The sequence below is a fragment of the Xyrauchen texanus genome, chromosome 24 (genome assembly GCF_025860055.1).
Source record: "Xyrauchen texanus isolate HMW12.3.18 chromosome 24, RBS_HiC_50CHRs, whole genome shotgun sequence".
NCBI classification, from domain to species: Eukaryota; Metazoa; Chordata; class Actinopteri; order Cypriniformes; family Catostomidae; genus Xyrauchen; species Xyrauchen texanus.
This window is the reverse complement of record NC_068299.1, coordinates 38,989,302-39,009,419: the sequence shown is the minus strand read 5'-3', so window position 1 is coordinate 39,009,419 and position 20,118 is coordinate 38,989,302. Positions and strand designations below refer to the sequence as shown.

Below are 20,118 nucleotides of genomic sequence, written 5' to 3'. Positions count from 1 at the left end.
CACTGAAGGTACAGTATATAGGCTTTGTTCACAAATATGGCAGTGAGAGAGAGAGCGAGACAGAGAGGTCATACAACAATGAAATGGGTGAATAGCTGTAAGGTCAGAGAGGCAATTGTTATAGTAACATCCATAAAGTTGGCACCCCATATAATTAAGTCATTAAGAAATCTATACCATTCATTTGTGCTGGTTCGGCGTTTGAGATATTAGACATAATTATTTGACTGTGTGATGTCACTCTCCACCCCATATCATCCAAATCGCCCCCAACCGGTGTCCAGCACTTGATTTGTGCTGATTTGTGCCATTCAAATTAATCTTGTATCTATTTCCCTTCCTTAGATATAACAGCTTGTATTCGGGAGCAGTGACGTCACTCTCAAAGTCCAAATCGCTCCAAAGCAGTGTCGCTAGTTTGTGCTTTGTGCTACTAAACATGGCAAGCACAAAAGATGGAGACAGGTAAGAGTGATTGACGTGGGGTTTAGCCTGCTCAATCTCATGGCTCCCAAATTCTTTCTTGTGTTATACAAAGAAAGGATTTTTTTTTTTACATTATTATGTTTCTTTTAACGGCACAAACCAATGACAAATGGTGATTAAAGCATGTTTCAGTTCGTGGCAGGGGTCAGGAAGCTGGTTCTGTTCACAGCATCACGATTACCATAATCGTGGAAAAGCAACTGCAAAAAGCTTATTAAAATGCCATTTAAAAGGTGCATTTAAAAATGACATGAATTTAGCTATAAAAGAGCACATAAGTACATTTTAAAACATCAATTCAATAAACACATTTAAATGTGTCTAAATAAACCAATTTATAAATGGACAAATAAATATACACATTTTTATTTTCAAATTAATAAATTGATAATTTATTCCTTCGTTCTTTTTGTAAATGGCACTCCTGGGCATCCATACAGTTCGACCGATTCGTTGAAAAGAACAGACTAAAAAAAGAAAGGATTCACTCATAAATCAGACATCCAGTAAAATAAGTTTTACTCCACAAAAGAACACTATCTAGTAGCAGAGCAGGACTAGAAATATGTATATTCATTATACATATCCATGACTTGTCCCTTGCCTGGGAAACATAATAAAAATGATCTATATAAATAGTTCTAATAGTTTCCACTACAAACACCATTATGTATGTTGCGTGTTTATGGCCATATTTAATTAGAATGTAATTGTTTGAATTGGTTTCCATTACAGATAAGTATTGGTCCCTGATGGTATCCACTAGACAGCCACCAACAGAGGCCAACACATCACCATAAGAGGGCCACAAGGAACCATTAAAAACAATTACTATTGTAAGCATTAAAAACCCTAAGATTTTTTGTAAGGGTTTCTATTGTTTTTTTGTCTATTGTCTAAACCTTTGGCCATCACAAAATATTCCAGTGACACACGATTAAGTGTAATAGAAGAGTTACTCACTTGGGGTTGATCTTTTCACCTTTCTCCTGTAGGGTTTCCAAAACATCTTTCCCATTTAGAACAAGACGGACAGTTTCATTTTTTTCATCCATCTCCACCAACATGTACTCCACCTGAAAGAGCAAGACATTGCACTCAATATAACGTGAAACACCAGGTACAACAATGATGCAACTTTCAAGTTGGTCACTTCGATGCTGCGTCAGTAGTTGAGGCTATGGAAACTCTTGATGATCTCTGAAGCCTGTATGGAATCAAACCAACCTACTTGGCAGATGCGCTTGACACTTAGCCCCTTATGTGCACATCATGGCAAGCATACGAACCGGAGAATACTTTTTTCTGAATCTTTCTCTTTGGGTCGTGATTTCATCTCATGTTCTGGAAGTTCGACTCATCATTTTAAACAGCAAACCTGAACTGCAAGTGGATTATTTTCTTCTTGCTGTGGTGCTTCCAACGTTTTGCATATCCTTTACACTTTAATGTATTGCAATTCTACTGTAACTATTGAGTGTTTCTCTAGAAACTTAGAGCAATTTGCCTAACAATGCCTTTTTCTTGATGGCGTTTCGCAAATGTTTCCCTCTGCACGACCGACTGGCATAAGCGCCATTTTATCTGCCTGATTCAGGCCCATGTGGAAGTAGCACTCCTTGAGATGGATTACGTCAACTGTGAGCATATGAAAAACAAGATGCTTTGCTCACGACTTGCTTTCTTTCTTAAAGCCAACACATTTCTTATACTCCATTTCTCTGATGCTGTGTTGGAGGTGGTTCTAAGTCAGGAGGTTAAGAATCTTATCCTCAAATGACCCATACATGATGCACCCAAGCGTTTTCGATGTGATGAACAGCTTTTACAGAGTTAGCATTACTCCCCAGTCCCAAGTCAGAAAAGGCTTCTACAGATGTTATTTTCTGTTAGCCAAGAAGGACGGTGGGCTGTGGCCCATACTGGAACCAAATACTTAAGTCTCCATTCAAGATGGTTGCTTAGATAAAGATTTTGTCTCATGTCTGTCTGTTTGATTTCATGTCGATATACCTTAAGACACGTCATGTTCAAATACCCCCTTGCCAATGGCCATTCTTTAGATTCGCCTTTGAGGGGATGGTTTACTCGTTCAAATTCCAAGTTTTCAGAGCTGGAAGAGCTGTTTGATGCTTTCACTTGGGAAATTTCCTTGAGGGATTTGCCACTCACTTTGGCTTCATTCAAACTTGGAGACCTTCAGGCCTTGTCGGTCAAAGATATTGCATAGAGTTTGGACAGGGCTTGTCGAAAGCTGTCCTCAAGCCTAGGGAAGTTTATGTGCCCAATGTATTACAACTCCTTTCAAGGCTCAGTTTGTCACCTTGCAGGGGTTCGCTCCTCCTCCGGTTGAGCCAAATAAGACTAAGAGGCTGCACATGGTTTGACCTGTAAGCAGGGTTTTTCCTGCATAGAGAATTACTAGGCGGCCGCCTCTCTCAAATTCCGTGCCACCTCCAGCTCTCTACAAAACTCTGGTGGGTGTCTTCATGGAAAACACTAACAAGCATTGCACTCAGTGGATTGTCATTTGTAACTGCAAATCTCTGCAATAATAATAAAAAAATTCAGTTGTCGAATTGTCGCACGATGTCATTTAACGTAACTTGAGATCATATAAAACTATAATGATGACATGCAAGACGAGAGGAGCACTGCAGCTCGAGTGTCTGATAGAAACACATATCACAGCTTGGTGATATATCTTTTTTTAATACTTAATCAAAGTTCATATAATATGGAAGCGTGCCATGTAAATAAACACAAACTCCAAAACTGTCATTCTCTGTGCGGTCAGAGCCGCTTCAACCAGTCGCAGACAATGACAAACCTATATATAGGTTTTGGATAGACTAGATTGACAAATGCTTATCAATAATCTCTTATTGCTAAAAATGTTTCCAGTTTTCACCAACTAAAACTTGACAAAAAAAAAAAAAAAAACAGAATAAGGTTGAATAAATATGATAAAAACTAAAACGGACATTTGACACAGGACTAAGACTAAATTAAAAAACAGATGACAAAATTAACACTATTATTCAGTTGCCAGGTCATTAGGGGTGTATTAACACAAAGCCAACATTTACGTGTTCTTGACATCACTTTTTTGATAATGTCAGCCTCATTTGAGCCAGGAAAAACCCTGCTTGTAAGGGCAGTGTCATGCATATTGACAGTACATGTCAATTCAGGCTGTCAGATTAGCTCTTTGTCTGATTTTGAGGCCGCACAAAAGGTCTGGCCTTCTCCAAGCAAAGACTCTCACTTGGCGTTTGATGCCATTGTGCTTGCTTCTATGCATACAGTGCCCCATGGGTGTTAAGGCTCATTCCACCAGGAGCATGAGCAGTGGTTTTTAATGTGTGGTGTGTGCCGGCGGGGAGGGGGAAGACCTGCCCTTCCTCAAATCTCGTTCACATTTACATATTTAACAAAAATACTGACAATAAACACAAGAACCAATGTGAACATTCTCCTGCCTTGTTTAAACTTTCACCTGGCACAGCAGCACATCCTGCATGTGCAGCTTTCAATAATGTCAAAGCGTTCATGATGTCACGTGTGCTCGCAGCTCTAATGAAGACAAGCCGCTCACATTCAAATTGGTGAAGGTCAGTTAACACTTAAATGTTGGTCTGTTCCTCTCACAAAAGTATCATGTGGCTTAAGAAGAATTAAAATCTAAGGCACGAGTGTTATGAACAACTATTAAGGTGCTTTGATGTGTGCCTTTGTTGCTTGGACAGTCACAAACACGTTCCTCCCATCCTTCAATCTCATGTTTCACAGATGAATGAAGTCATAATGGTTTTGAATGAAGAGGGTGACTAAATTATGGCAGAAAGTTTAGTTTTTATTTCAGTGGTTGTTAAAGTTTGTCAGTATCATTAATCAGGTGTAAATTATTGTCCAGGTGTCTGGAACACTACCGAAACATGACGTGCATAGTCAGCACTGTAACATGATACTTGTAACATTTTTCTGTGCTGGCCAGGATGGGTCAATCACAGTCATTTGATATTACTGGATGAGGATTTAAAAAATACTTTTATAGAGACTGATGTTTATTTCCATTCACAGGTACAAATCCATGCAATGATCAGTTTTTAATTATAAACAACTATCTAGAGAGTCACGTGGTGCCATGTGAGGATCGGACGCGTGAACAACAAGCTCTGCACCAAATCTCCGTGAGATTCGATACCCCCTGATTCTTAACTGTTCTAGAAGGACAATATATCAAGCATTTCGAAATCCTTGTGCTCTGGAGTCAACGGAGAGTGAACAAGCTGCTAATCCCCTAGCGACCAAGGTGGATTTGGAACCGTAACTGGTGGAATAACGTCTGAATAATTGGAATTCCTGAGGGAGCAGAGGGTCAGAATATGGTGGAATTCTTGGACAGGCTCTTTTCAAGTCTGTTCAACATAACAGGACAGAAGGTGGAAATCGAGCGAGCTCACAGAGTTCCGGCTCGGCGATCCGCTGAGGGAGACAGGCCCTGATCAATTCTGGCCACATTTCTGAGATCATCCGATAAAGATCTTGTGTTACGCAAAGTGAGAAGGAAGGCTTTCATGTAAGAACCACAGTATTTTCTTGTTCCCAGACTTTGTGAATGACAAGAGAGAAATGTGATCAATTCAAGGAATGCAAGAAACTCTTACATCAACGGAAGGTCGCTTTTGCACTGATGTTCCCAGCCAAATTGAGAACAGATGCTAAGGATGGCTGCAAAATATTTACATGTCCCTAGCAAGCCATGTCCTTCATAAAGTCAATGGATTGAGTAAGTTATTTTGTGGTACTCAAGTTACAGCCAAGTGTGCCTGACTCACTGAACATTCACTTGACCGAGGACACTCTGTCTCTTTTTTGTGCTGGTTCCGCCTAGCGGCTGGAGTTTTTTATTTTTTGTGGAATAACACTCATTTGGGACAGTGTTGTGGATGATAATCTGCACGTTATTTGTGCTTTATGCCTCCTATTGGTTGGAGTTTGTTTTGTGGAGTATTTCTTGCAGGAGTGATTGGGTCATTTGTAGCATTCATGTAGCAGTTGAATGGGCTGGCTCACTGAACATTCATTTGGCTCCCAGAGGAAACTGAATTGCTTTTTTTGTGTGTTGGTTCCACTAGCGGCTGGAGCTTGTTTTGTGGAGGAACCCCCTTCGGGAGAGTTATGTGGATGAATACACACGTTGTGTGTTTATTCCGCGTATTGGCTAGAGTTTGTTTTATAGATTATATTCTGTTGTGTAATTTTGTCACACAAAATTTGAATAGAAAAATCAGACTTGAGCAATCCGATGGCAAAGTTGTCACAGGGGGCTCTCTTAGGCATACGGTGCATCTGAAGAGTATTCACAGCGATTCACTTTTTCCACATTTTGTTGTTACATCCTTATTCCAAAAGGGATTCAATTAATTATTTTCCTAAATATTCTACAAACAATACCCCATAATGACAATGTGAAAGTTTATATCTCATATGACATTTCTAACACTAAAAGTGTCTTACAAAAGTTAAAGTACTATATTGTTTTGTATGAATAAGTGATCAGGATGGTTTTCACATAATTTTGTAGCAAACAAGTTGCAAACATTCATTGATGCTCAAGAAGTACTATATGCATACTATACTAAGGTAAATATCTGTAATGTAGATTCTGAAGAGCAGTACCAAGTAAAAAAATATTTTCTCTCTTATATTTGTATAAATTATGAAAGGGGTGTGAACATTTATGAGACAAGGGAATGCAAACTTATCTTCTCAACTTTATATACCATTTATTTAATGGGTTATCTGCTGTCTTCCTTTTCTTCTGATTTCTATCAAAATCAAGCAATTCTGTGATTTGGCGACTAAAAATAGCCATTTGGCTCCTTAATGTTTCAGTTTAGGAGTCAATGGCTCCCAAGTCATTTTTTGAGTCTGAAGCCCTGATCTGCCAATGAGATTCCCATGATTCCCATTTCATATGAGCTAAGCTAGGGAAAGCAGCAAGTAGAGCTGTCCCTTGCAAGTTTTATAGTTTTGATTGCAACCCTGTATATTTCAGGGATGTTCTGTTCATTCATATTGCTTGTCCTGCACCTGATCAGCCAGATTGCAGCCATCTATTATTGAAGGTATTATTTGTTTGTGATCTATACTTATGTAAATGAGAAACACATTATTTGAACTTTGAGTGTTTATATTTTCTATTAGAGAACTTTATTCTGATGAGAAATTCTAAATTGCATTTTGCTAAAAAAAAAAATGTTTTTACTAAAAAAAAATTCTGACATACTTTGTCATTTATATTGTTATACTGAAGCAAGATTACACTGAATCGTGAACCTCAATGGATATCCAATGGAATCGGGAGACAATATAACCACATAGTGCCATCCCAATATGAAAGCAGTGTATTTCTTCAACTATGGGTCTTTATGGCCCTGTGAATTCAATAAAATATATACTCCTTTTAAACACACTGTGGCAGCGGGGGCGTGGTCAAGCGCCCGTCCGGGAGAGGAAAGCGGTAAGGGCGCTTACACCTGAGCTAAATTATGCCTAACACCTGTCTCTAATTCCAGTGAGCACGAGGAGAGCGGCATAAAAACAGAGCCTCCAGACGGGGAGAGAAGAAAAAGAGCAGACCCAGCGTTTGTGTGTTCGTGTATTTGTGTATGTAAAACATAATTAAAAAAGACGTACCTTGAGAGGAAGACCTGTTTCCTGTCCTCCTTCACTAGTATAGTGCTACACTGGTGCCGAAACCCGGGAAATTATGGAGCAAAGTCGCCCCAGAGAGTCCTCCCAGCTGGCAGAAGTCCTCCAATCCCTCGCGACGCTGCATCAAGGCCACCAGCAATCCCTGCTTGAGCTCCGGCAGGACCAAGATCGGCGGTTTTTTGAGATCATGCGGGCTCAGGCAGAGGACCGGCTCGCCATCCGGAGCCTCCTCAGCCAGGAGACGGAGCCGGCCACAGCCGCGACCCCGGACAGCCGCGCTACGCTACCCCCGCCCACGTTACAGAAGATGGGGGCAGCAGATGATCCTGAGGCCTTCCTCGACTTGTTCGAGCGGACGGCCGAAATCTGGGGCTGGCCGCCGGAACAGTGGGCAGCCCGTCTAATTCCTCTCCTGTCCGGGGAAGCTCAACTCGCGGCACAACAACTGCCGGCGAAAAATCTCCTGGCTTACACTGACCTGAAGAGGGCCATTCTGCAACGGGTCGGTCGGAGCCCGGAAGAGAATCGCCAGCTCTTCCGGGGCATGAAGCTGGAGAAGTCCGATCGCCCGTTCAGCGTTTGCCCAACGGCTCCGGGACGCCTGTCGGCGCTGGCTGCTCGCGGGGACCACGACGTCGAGGGAGTGATCGACCAGGTGGTACTGGAACAGTTCGCTCAACGGCTGCCTCGGAAGACGGCGGGGTGGGTCCAGTGCCATCGCCCGGCGTCGTTGGAGGAAGCTGTTCGGCTAGCGGAGGACCACTTGGCGGCGATCCTGAGGGCGGATGAGCCCTCTTCTTCTCTCTCTCTCTCTCCCCTTCCCTTGTATCTGCCCATGCCCTCGCCCCCTTCCCTGTGTTTTCTCCTTCTGTTCTCTCCCCAGGGCCCGTTACTGCCCCGCGCAGGCGTGGAGGCTTCCAGAGACCTGCTCCCGGCCGTGGGAGAATGCGTCCCCCATTCCCCGTCTTTCAGCCGCTCTCCTCCTCAGGTGGGGGCCCGCCAGCACAAGTGCGGCCGCAACGCCTGGGCCGGCCTGTTGGAGGTGCGGAGACCGGGCCACTTCGGGATCAGTGTCCGCTGATGGAGGTGGGGACGGTGGTGCGGGTCTCCGACATCCCGCAGGCTGCCCCCTGTCGGGCTGGAGCATACCGGATTCCGGTAAGGATCGGGGGGGTATTTACCAAGCTTTGCTGGATACCGGCTGCAATCAGACCACCATCCACCAACGCTTGGTTCAACCCGGGCTTTGGGTTTATCTAAACTGGTGAGGGTGAGGTGTGTGCATGGGGATGTGCACAAATATCCCATGGTGACGTTGGCAATTATATTTAGGGGAAAAAAACATAGTGTGGAGGCAGCGGTTAGTTCCCGCCTCACCCATCCGCTAATCTTGGGTACTGATTGGTCGAATTTTAAAGATATATTAGAGGGTATTTGTGCGGATGGGTCCTGCATAAAGAGATGTGTGGTGTGCGATGCTTTGGCAGGGGAGGCGGAGCCGGGACCGTCCTCGGCTGCCCGAATGACGAGGAAAGGGCGAGGTGGCCGCCCTCCTCTCAGGGAATTCCCTGAAGGGGACTTTCCTCTAGAGCAGTCGCGGGATCGAAACTCTTAAACATGCTTTTGACCAAGTGAGAGTGATTGATGGTCAACAGCTCCGGCCGGCGTCGCCATTGCATACCCATACTTTGCGTTGATTAAAGACCGGTTATATAGAGTGACGCAGGACGCTCAAACAAAGGAGGAAGTGACACAATTATTGGTTCCACGAGCCGCCGGAAATGGTTTTCCAGGCAGCTCACTACAATCCTATGGCCGGTCACCTAGAGGAACGGAAAACACTTCTCCGTCTAATAGCCCGCTTCTATTGGCCGGGCATTGGCGGTGACGTCCGCGAGGTGGTGTGCGGCGTGCGTGAATGTCAGCTGGTAAACCCACCGGCCACCCCAAAAGCGCCATTGCGCCCTCTACCATTAATCGAGGTCCCCTTCGAGAGAATTGGGATGGACCTCGTCGGGCCATTAGAACGGTCAGCACGCGGACATCGCCGTGTTAGTCCTAGTGGATTACGCGACGCGATATCCGGAAGCAGTGCCTCTGAGCAACATCTCTGCACGTAGTGTTGCAGGGGCACTCTTCAAGATAATCTCCCGGTGGGGATTCCGAGGAAATCCTCACCCGATCAAGGCACGACTTTTATGTCACGAACACTTCGCGAACTTTACGAGCTCTTGGGCATCAAATCAATTCGCACTAGCGTTTACCACCCGCAGACAGATGGCCTAGTGGAACGATTTAATAAAACGCTCAAGAACATGATTCAGTAAATTGCAGTACCGAGGATGCTAGAAATTGGGATAAGTGGCTAGACCCCTGTTGTTTGCAGTACGAGAGGTCCCACAAGCCTCCACCGGGTTCTCCCCATTTGAGCTGCTGTACGGGCGATGCCCCGCGGTGTCCTTGACGTCATCCGCGGCGTGGGAGGAGGGACCTTCTAATAGTAAAAATGAAATTCAGTTCGTTCTCGATCTTAGAGCAAAACTCCACACACTGGGGCGATTAACACAGGAAAATTTGCTCCAAGCTCAAGAACGCCAACGCCGGCTGTATGACAGGGGTGCTCGGCTACGGGAATTTGCACCGGAGATAAGGTACTTGTATTACTCCCAACATCGAAGCTCTAAATTACTCGCCAAGTGGCAAGGACCCTTTGAGGTCACACGACGAGTCGGGGATCTCGATTATGAGGTTAAACGTACCGATAGAGGGGCGACGTCAAATTTATCACCTCAACCTCCTGAAATTATGGAGGGAGGAGGCAGCCTCTGTGACGTTGGCCACGGTAGTTCCGAGAGGGCGGAGCTCGGGCCGGAGGTAAACAAAAACTACAATCTCAACACTCCGGTTACTTGTGGAGACCAACTCTCACCGCGACAGCTCACAGAGGTTTCTGAATTACAAAAGGAATTTGCGGATGTGTTTTCCCTCTACCGGGCCGTACAAACATCATACAGCACCACATCGAGACCGAGCCGGGCGCGGTGGTGCGTTGTCGCCCTATCAGCTATCCGAACATAAAAAGAAAATAGTACGGGAAGAATTAGATGCGATGCTTGATATGGGCGTAATAGAGGAATCCCACAGTGATTGGTCCAGCCCGGTTGTTCTTGTTCCCAAGAGTGATGGGTCTATTCGATTCTGTGTGGATTACAGAAAAGTCAACGCGGTGTCTAAATTTGACGCGTACCCAATGCCCGTGTTGATGAACTGCTCGATCGGTTAGGCACTGCTCGATTTTATTCGACCTTGGATTTAACAAAGGGTTATTGGCAGATCCCTTGACACCAATGTCCCGTGAGAAAACAGCCTTCACTACGCCGTTTGGGTTACACCAATTTGTGACGCTTCCTTTCGGTTTGTTTGGGGCGCCGGCCACGTTTCAGCGACTCATGGATCGGATCCTCAGACCGCACACCGCGTACGCCGCTGCCTATTTAGATGATATTATCATTTATAGCAATGATTGGCAGCGGCACATGCAACATCTGAGGGCCGTCCTGAGGTCGCTGCGGCGGGCGGGCTCACGGCAAACCCTAAGAAGTGCGCGATTGAGCGTGTGGAGGTACGGTATCTGGGGTTCCACTTGGGTCATGGCCAGGTGCGGCCCCAAATTGATAAGACCGCGGCGATTGCGACTTGCCCTAGACCGAAGACCAAAAAGGGGGTGAGGCAGTTCCTGGGGCTGGCTGGCTATTATAGAAGGTTTGTGCCTAATTATTCGGACGTCACCAGCCCGCTGACTGACCTCACTAAAAAGGGGGCTCCAGATCCGGTTCAATGGTCAGAGCAGTGTCAACAGGCGTTTATGCAGGTTAAAGCCGCACTTTGTGGGGGGCCGCTTCTTCATGCACCTGACTTCTCTCTCCCTTTTGTATTACAGACGGACGCTTCAGACAGAGGGCTGGGGGCCGTACTCTCACAGGTGGTGGAGGGGGAGGAGCGCCCGGTGCTGTACATTAGCCGTAAGCTCTCCTTAAGGGAGACTAAGTACAGCACTGTGGAGAAGGAGTGTTTGGCCATCAAGTGGGCGGTCCTCACCCTCCGGTATTACCTGCTGGGGCGGGCCTTCACCCTCTGCTCGGATCACGCCCCACTCCAGTGGCTCCACCGCATGAAAGATACTAACGCCCGGATCACCCGTTGGTATCTGGCTCTCCAGCCCTTTAAATTCAAGGTGGTCCACAGACCGGGGTGCAGATGGCTGTCGCCGACTTTCTCTCCAGGAATGGGGGAGTGGTAGACAGGCCAGATGGTGCCCGGCCTGAGTCGGGCGGTGGGGGTATGTGGCAGCGGGCGTGGTCAAGCGCCCGTCCGGAGAGGAAAGCGGTAAGGGCGCTTACACCTGAGCTAAATTATGCCTAACACCTGTCTCTAATTCCACGAGTGAGCACGAGGAGAGCGGCATAAAAACAGAGCCTCCAGACGGGGAGAGAAGAAAAAGAGCAGACCCAGCGTTTGTGTGTTCGTGTATTTGTGTATGTAAAACATAATTAAAAAAGATGTACCTTGAGAGGAAGACCTGTTTCCTGTCCTCCTTCACTAGTATAGTGCTACACACACTTTCTATCTAATTTATTTTTTTACAGTGTCCAACAGTAAACCTGACAAATTCTGTAATTTTTTCTGAATTGTAATTTTTCTGAAGCAACTAATGTCACTTCCACCACATCTTGATAATATTGTTAACATAACATTTTTATCTGCTAAATGTGCACAATTGAATAATATTGTTACACTTTTTGCATATTTTGTCAAAATTATAGGGGTGTAATGGTTTATTGAGGCACAATACATCCCGGTTCAAAAATGTGACGATGGCCATTATTGTTATTATTTTAGTAACTATTCTATCCAATATGCAGGACATCCTATGCCTACGTAAAGAAGCACATGGAAATCGCTTCATTGCACACAAGGAACTCTAAAATAGGAATGCACGCTATATGTGTTGTATGAGGAGTTTGGCTGAAACTGAAAAGCTAATGTAATACAGGGAGCAGCAGGAACAGGAGAGTAACGTACCTTTTCTGCTTGAGGGATCGAATGTCTGTTTGAAGTGCAAGAGTGATTTGCTCTGACTGCGTGGGAAAAAAATGACAGTTTACCGAGGTTTCATGAAAGTACCATATTAATCTACTTTATACTGTATAATGCTGAATATTACAAATAATTATCCTATAAAATGTATTATTATTATTAACTGGATACGCATGAACTTCCATTAAATATTTATTTTTGAAAAGAATATTTAGATGTAATTAAAGAGAATTATTATATTTGGAAAATACAATAATTGTAAATATTTTAAATGTATGTGATCTGTGACAGTGTGTAAGAAACATATGTATCTAAAATCTGTATTTTCAGTGAGCAGAATTATAAGCTAATATTTGTCATTTAGTGTCACCATTACCCTCACTGTTAAAGATTTTCCCATCAAAAAAAAACAGTAAGAACTGGCAGAAGGGTTGCCAGCAAGTTATTGTAAACTTAACTGTCTTGCTGTTGCTGAAATTAACAGCTAGATTCGGATTTTACAGCTACAATATACAACTGTAATTTAGCAGCATATAGCTGTCAAATTATATACCATCTACTGTTGTTGAGGTTAACAGTTCCCAGCATGCACTGCGGCATGAATAAATTACTTAGACATTTTACAATTTACTGGTTTATTTTGATGTTGCTTTTGTTGCAGTCTAAGTTGCTTGTATTTTAATGATCAGCTTTTACTTTATGTAAAAGTATGTTTGTTAATTGTCAAGATTTTTGCAGTTTGTATGCTGAGTTGATATTTGTCTCTTCTCAACTTGAGTTATGCTCGAAGTTCATCAAAAACGTCACAATCGTCTTGCCAATATCATTTTGCTGAAATATCCTTTACTGTTTTTATGTGTAATGCATCACTATTGCCACATATAGTGTCATTTGTAAGGTAGGATCAGACATTCAGTATGACCTTTGAGGTTCTGTCTTCAAAGTAGCACAGTGCAACAACTTGTGTTTACTTAACCATAAATTGACTGGCTGGAAGAACATAATATAATAAGGAAGGTCCAAGGCTCAAGAGAACATTAAATCACCATAATGTTGACTTCAAACAAAATAACAACACTAAATAAATCCAAGACTTCTATTAAGACTGAATAAAAACTTTTGTACATGCCCCCCCAACCACTTTTATTTTTTTATTGTAAAGTTTTACATTTTATTTTATTTGTTTTACAATTTTTGTAGGCCCCACTGCATTGCCAAATAATACATACTTATTAAAGTGCAATGGCTTATTGGTATTTCACCATTATAACCCACAATGCAGTGCTATTCTTTTATTTTACTGTATACAGATTTATTTTTATTATAAAAAATATAACGCTGATGTGAGATGATAAAGAAATGAGGTGGTCATAAACATCATGAACAAGAACCATGTGCCACTAACTGTTTTCATAGGTGGGTTTAAAATATCAGGGTTTCCTGCAGAAAATTTGTTAGTTAAGGTGGTGGGGTGGGGGGTGGGATTGCATAACTCCTGACACAAATTAAGACAAATACTGAAACTTGAGTCATATCTTTTTAATGATGTATTAGTTTGTCAAGGTAATAACATTACATCTAATAGTCCGTCAAAATGTGCAAAGCTTATTACAATCACTGCTTATGGCAGAGCCTAGCATCGCTACAGGCTATCCTCCTTGGTTTAGAAAAAAACATTTCAAGGGCCCTTCGGTAAATGCACTCTTTTACGAGTGGACCATTTATGCATATTTTCATAAATAACATGTATGACCTAAAAAACAGTCAAATAGCAAATGTTTAGTTTAGCAACTTACATCTTATCTAGCACTTGACCGACCGTAAACTGAAGCGCGTCGAGTCGCTCTGCTAACATTTGCGCTGTGAACATAAAGCCCGCCTACTTTGATTTGATTGGTCATCTCAAATATTCTGACATTGACGAGCAGTGACAGACCAATGAGGCTCAGATGAACACACACACACACACACACACACACACACACACACACGGCGCCGCTGCGGAAGAACGCGCTGATAACAAGACTGAAGCGAACACAAAGGCTTATCACATATTTAAAGATGGAAAGGGAGAAAACAGGACAGAGTAACACGGCGAATATCGCTCATATATATATTTTTTGGACGACGTAGTTAAGGCGGCAGGCGTGTGTTGCTTAGGCGGCCGCCTGGTTTCAAAGTGCTGCGGGAAACCCTGAATATACATTTAAAAATGTCACTATAGCTTTCGCCAAGACGATATCATGATTTTGAATGTACATTTCCCTCTAATGCCTTGCATAGAACAGCCATTTCCTGTAAAACTAGTCACTTCACTGTGAGCCTGCTCTTGATCTCCCAGAATGCAACATATTTAACATCAAACTACTGTATTTAAGAATCACAGATTGCTGTAGAAATTTGGCCATAAATTTACAGCTATTTTACACAGTGCTTTGCTGGGTTCAGTCCCAGATGGATCATATAGCACTTTTAAGAACAGTACTTCTAGGGAAAATTTAAAGGAAATGAACTGTTTTGTGGGTTAACAGTTCAGTAATAATAATTTTTAAAAAAAAGTTTAAATCTGAACTTTTCTTGATTCAGGCTAAAAGAATCATAAACCGGACCATGAGTTCAGTATAGTGAACACCCCTTCAAAATTTGACCCTCATTGTGAGAATATTCTGTTCACAGGTTATATTTACCTTGATTTACTTGTTTTTTTTTTTTTTTTTTGACACAGCATGTCTAATATTTCACCTCAAGCATGCTCTTCACTTATACTGTTGTCTCCTTGATAGCCAAGTGCACTTAACCATCCATCCATCCATATTCTATAGCTGCTTGTCCTATGCAGGGTCACGGGTAGTGCTGGAGCCAGTACATTTTTGGGGGCAAAATTGTTGGTTGTGATGGAAATGACACCACAACTGAGGAAAAGTCATAATCTGTTAATTTATTTATTAGTTCTGTCAATTTTTTTTTTTTTTTTTTTGTATTCAAATGTATATGCTAGTTAATTAAATAAAAAAAAACTCAAAATAAAATTACAATAAATATAAATCAATCGCTCCATAAATATTGAAATGGATTGTTTATAATTTGTTTTGATTATCCTCGTTTAAAAATTGTCATGATGACAAAGCTGGAATTTGTTAGTGCCCGCAGTAGCTGAAGAAACACCCATGCACTGCTATTGTATGCTAAACTATATTAATCCAGGTGAGAGTGGATAAAATTGTGTCCTTGCCCTGACCAAACAATGAAAAAGCACGATATGAATCAATTCCAGACATTTCTGTACATTCATAATGCAAGTAAAATCAAACTTATTGTGAGACATTGAGACTCTCTGATGCCATGCATTTCTTTTCACCCTATGTCCACCAACGCAGAAACAAAGGATTCACCTAAACCAACAAAATTCCATCAGGCTTAATCATAAATCCACTGATGTCTTTTGCATGTACAAAGGTAATCGGATGAAAAGTCACTTCAAAAAGAGGTTTTGAATATGGTGCTGAAAATGCATGTTTTTGAGTACACGGATCATTCAGTAAAAGAATAGATGGTCAAAAAAAGTTCACTGAAAGATGACTAACCAACCTAAGGAAGTAGGAATTTGTAATAGTCAACCCCGAAAACCTTCACTTTGCATTTTTATACTCAACTGTGAACATCGTGGTGGAGGATGACTCTTTGCAGGACTATGCAGCAATATCTCCCAGTCAAAAGTTAACACACATATTCGTTATTTGTTATTATTTTCCAAGTTTTAGAATAGTGAAGGCATCAATAGCAAAAGTGAAAGTATAGGAATTATGTAGTGACCATAAGCTTATATTTATACCTTATATTACTTAAAGTATTAATTGTTAAGAAATTTAAACACAATACAAAACGTTCTTTAACATTATGAGAAAAAAATGAAGTGAAGCGTGCCAAAATATATGACATGGTTAGTTGATATATCATGTACGGTATAGCTTTTTAGTTTTTTTTTACATCAAAGTTTAATGTCAAAACAATTATGTGCACGTATTAGGAAAGCGTGTAGGGTGCTGTGAGTTTTTCACCACCTTTCTGGCTTTTCTAGTTTATTTTAAATGTTCCTGTAGTGACAAATGCTTTTACAAAACAAAAATAATCTTCTACTTGGGCTCTCTCAGTTAATGAGAGCAAACAATTTATAATAACAAAACTATAGCAAAACATGGTTTAATAAAGTTGTACATGAAGAATAGCATGATACCGCAAGACAAGATCATAGACAAATAAGGTTGGCCAAGGTGACAAAATAAGAAACTTTTAAAAATTTAATTTAAAATACATTTGTTAGGTTTGTAGAAATGTTTGTGCCCATGTTGGTTTTACAAAAAAAAAAAAAAAAAGCATTTTCTAAATTTGTATTTAATCACTTTAAAAATGTAATGTGGTGTAACCATAAAGTAAAGGTTATTAAAACACTTCCCTTGCAACATGAATAAATGACAGTATACACAACAAAAATGTAAACATAGTTTTTAAAGTAAAAAAAATAAAAACTTAAAATATCCTGAATTTGAGTCCAGAATATAAAGTTTTCTCAGAGTTAATACACATGACCTGAACAAAATGTGCCTACTCGTGAAAAATGGCAAAACGAGTTTTTTTTCCTTCTTTTTTTTTTTACCTTTAAACACGTTCATGTCTAAAGATATCCTTTCTGTTTTCCGTTAAATTTGTCACGGCAACAAGCCTACCAATCTGTTGGTTACACTACATGACTTGGCAAAACGTTTTTCCAATGGTAATCATATTTTTGAACAAAACTGTTACACTGAGATCCCACTTTATTAAAAGTCACGCATAAATATTCAGATTTTTCTTAGTTATTTTTCTCAGTTTTAATGAATAGTTTTATTTTTTCAAACAATTGTGAACATTTTGTTTGATACTAATGAATGTATGAATGAATGAATGTTACATTTATATAGCGCTTTACTGACACTACACTCAAAGCGCTATACATAGTGAAATTTATATATATATATATATAAAAGATTGTTCTGCATTGTAACCATGCCAACATTTTTCTTTTGTTTTATAAAAAAAATTTACTCCGATATTAATGAGGCTTTGCTTATTTTTTACCGACTCTGGATTATTTCAGCACATTACAATTTTTACTTTAAGCCCCATAAATATTATCAAATTGACTTTTAACATATTTACATACATTTTTATTAAAGACCTGGACAGAAAATGAGCGTCACGTGACTTCATTGACCAAACGTCAACTTCCCAAAAGGATTTCAACTACATATAAACATCCACGAAACCGTATGCATAACACAACGTGAGCTGAACCGTGCACCTGTTCACTTGCTTTATCCACTTCTAAACAATACTTTGAATCGTTGCACAGAACCACGTGTTTATTTATATATAATATGCATACATAACTCTTGCATTTACCTCGTCTCCCCATTTGAGCACATCCTTCTGTCGTTCCTTCACTTTATTGTAGATGTTGAGGAACTGCAGGATGCCGTGTTTTCTAACGTGATCAGCATGTTTCTTGGTTTCTTCCCAGTTGAGCGGTGACCCTTGTGACAGTAAGCCCATAGCACAAACCTACGATCCCTCGTTTGTTTATTCGCTTTATTCAACTTCTCAACTGCGTGCTCACTTTCGTAACGCGTATCTGAGGCTGCACATGCAATAATAAACGGTGGTTTAAACGTCGCGAGCGCACGCGCTAGGCCTTCTTTGAGTTGTAAATACGGATTTATCCGCTGTTGCCTTGCTAACTCAGCGGTAACGAGTCAAAAACAGGCTCCGGTTACACGACACCTCGAGTTACAACGAAATAAAACGGACTTCAATCGCTCGCAGTTGATATATGAACGGGCTGTGCAGAGCGCGAGATGAAGCTACACCTTCCTAGTGCCGACACTTTGCTCATACTGTGCACACGTGACTGTGTCGAGCCGGTGACGTCATCTTATGACTCAGCAATCCCTACCAAAGCAAAAGAGCGCCGCTATGGCAACCAAAACCATTCAATTTAAATGTGCCATTGTAATCATGACCATGCAAAAAGCATAATTACTGTATTATGATGGTTATTGCATGGTACGATAGACATGTCTGTAAGGTAGGTCATTTCTGTTATGCAGTTCTTTTTAACTTTAGAAATGTAAAAAAATTATTTACACAATAGGCAAGTCACATTATGTTAGCCCTACATATACTTGTATATTGCTATTACCTCCTTTCTTACCATTCTACCTAATTTTTGCATTTTACAGTCATTTATTAAATTGTTATTTATTTTATAATATTATTTTATATTTTTTTTTTCACCAAAGGCCAAATTCTGTCAAAAATACAAAAGGCCACGGCCCTCGATGCAATGACAAATGCTGCTGCTGCTATTATTATTATTATTATTATTACTAGTGTTGTTTTTATTATTAAAAGAGTCACGCATACATATTAAGATTTTTTTCTTAGTTCTTTTTCCTCAGTATTATTAGACTGTATTATTTATTCAAACAATTGTGAACATTGTGTTTGTATACAGATACGAATGAATGAATGAATGTTACATTTATATAGCGCTTTTCTGACACTGCACTCAAAGCACTTTACACAGTGAACAGTTGACTCTCCTCAACCACCACAAGTGTGCAGCACCCACCTGGATGATACGACGGCAACCATAGTGCGCCAGTACATGCACCACACACCAGCTATTGGTGGAAAGGAGAGAGTGGAGTGATAGAGCCAATTAATTGATGGGATTATTAGGAAGCCATGATTGATAAGGGCCAATGGGGGGAATTTGGCAAGGACCCTGGGGTTACACACCTGTGAAATAATTTTTCATCCAATGTGTTTAATTTATTTTCTTGATCTGCAATCCCCGTCTCGATGCGGCTCAGCTGAGGGAAGAAAGAAATGACACAGAGAACCAATGCTATCAAATCCTTCTTCAACGTTTATTCGTACAGCACGTACATTATATGGTCCAGCAAAACAACATTACACTGGACTAACCAATAGAAACATTCTGTATCTTATCTGGACATGACATACATGTTTGATATGAAATACGTTAGTTCTTATGACAGAGAGTATAGATAAAAGACATATAGACATTTCTACAGATTGCAGTTTACCAACACACCCTTCAAAACAGGAAACAGCTTGCAACGCATCAACCGTGTCTTGTAACAGCCAAGTACACTATACTAACAAGAGAAGAATTTGTTGAGAGCCCTTATTATTTTACATTGCCCACTTTGATCCTGAAAGGATCACATAGCCCTTTCAACAAACTTCAGTATTAGGTATACGTACATAGTGGAGCATGGCAATATTATGTCTGTTTATCATCACGTTCAACTTTTGCATTAGTGATTGTAGTAAACATGGGCCAAATAGTAACATAAGCAGAATACATACAGCAATCGATATAATGGATGACATCCATGGTGCAAACCACCCAAACATATTGAAAACATTTCCTCAAATTCCTTGATGTCAAACGTTATCAGCTAATTCTTTATTCAACTTATCCATTTCCTTTATTACCTTAAATTCACTATCATCATCATCATCAGTGTGACCCGGGATGTATGTACAGCATTTGTCATCAAACATTTTACATAATCCTCCATCTTTAGCCAAGAGGTAATCCAGAGCTATACGATTCTGTTTAGTCATTTCACTTGCGGCATGTAATTGTTCTTTTACCAGTGTTGATTGTATCATGGAAAAAGTCTCTCCGGCTTGATTTAGGTCTGGGCTTACCACAACTTCCCTTGCAGCCCACTTTGCTAC

General features: G+C 41.1%; 1 protein-coding gene across 2 annotated transcripts in view; it reads right to left on the bottom strand.

Annotated features, from left to right (window-relative positions):
• gclc (glutamate-cysteine ligase, catalytic subunit) overlaps positions 1-18,226 on the bottom strand; it is a 44,179-nt gene extending 25,953 nt beyond the window's left edge. Inside the window, exons 1-2 of one of the 2 annotated variants that reach the window (XM_052089687.1) lie at positions 17,746-18,226; positions 1,450-1,562 (exon numbers count right to left, since the gene is read on the bottom strand). In XM_052089687.1, coding sequence (XP_051945647.1) covers positions 1,450-1,562; positions 17,746-17,895 — 263 coding nt within the window. In that variant the 5' untranslated portion in view covers positions 17,896-18,226. Of the gene's footprint in view, positions 1-1,449; positions 1,563-14,102; positions 14,165-17,745 lie in introns of those variants that run through there. The other variant, XM_052089688.1, reaches the window with a different exon arrangement.
• Positions 18,227-20,118: the final 1,892 nt, after the last annotated feature.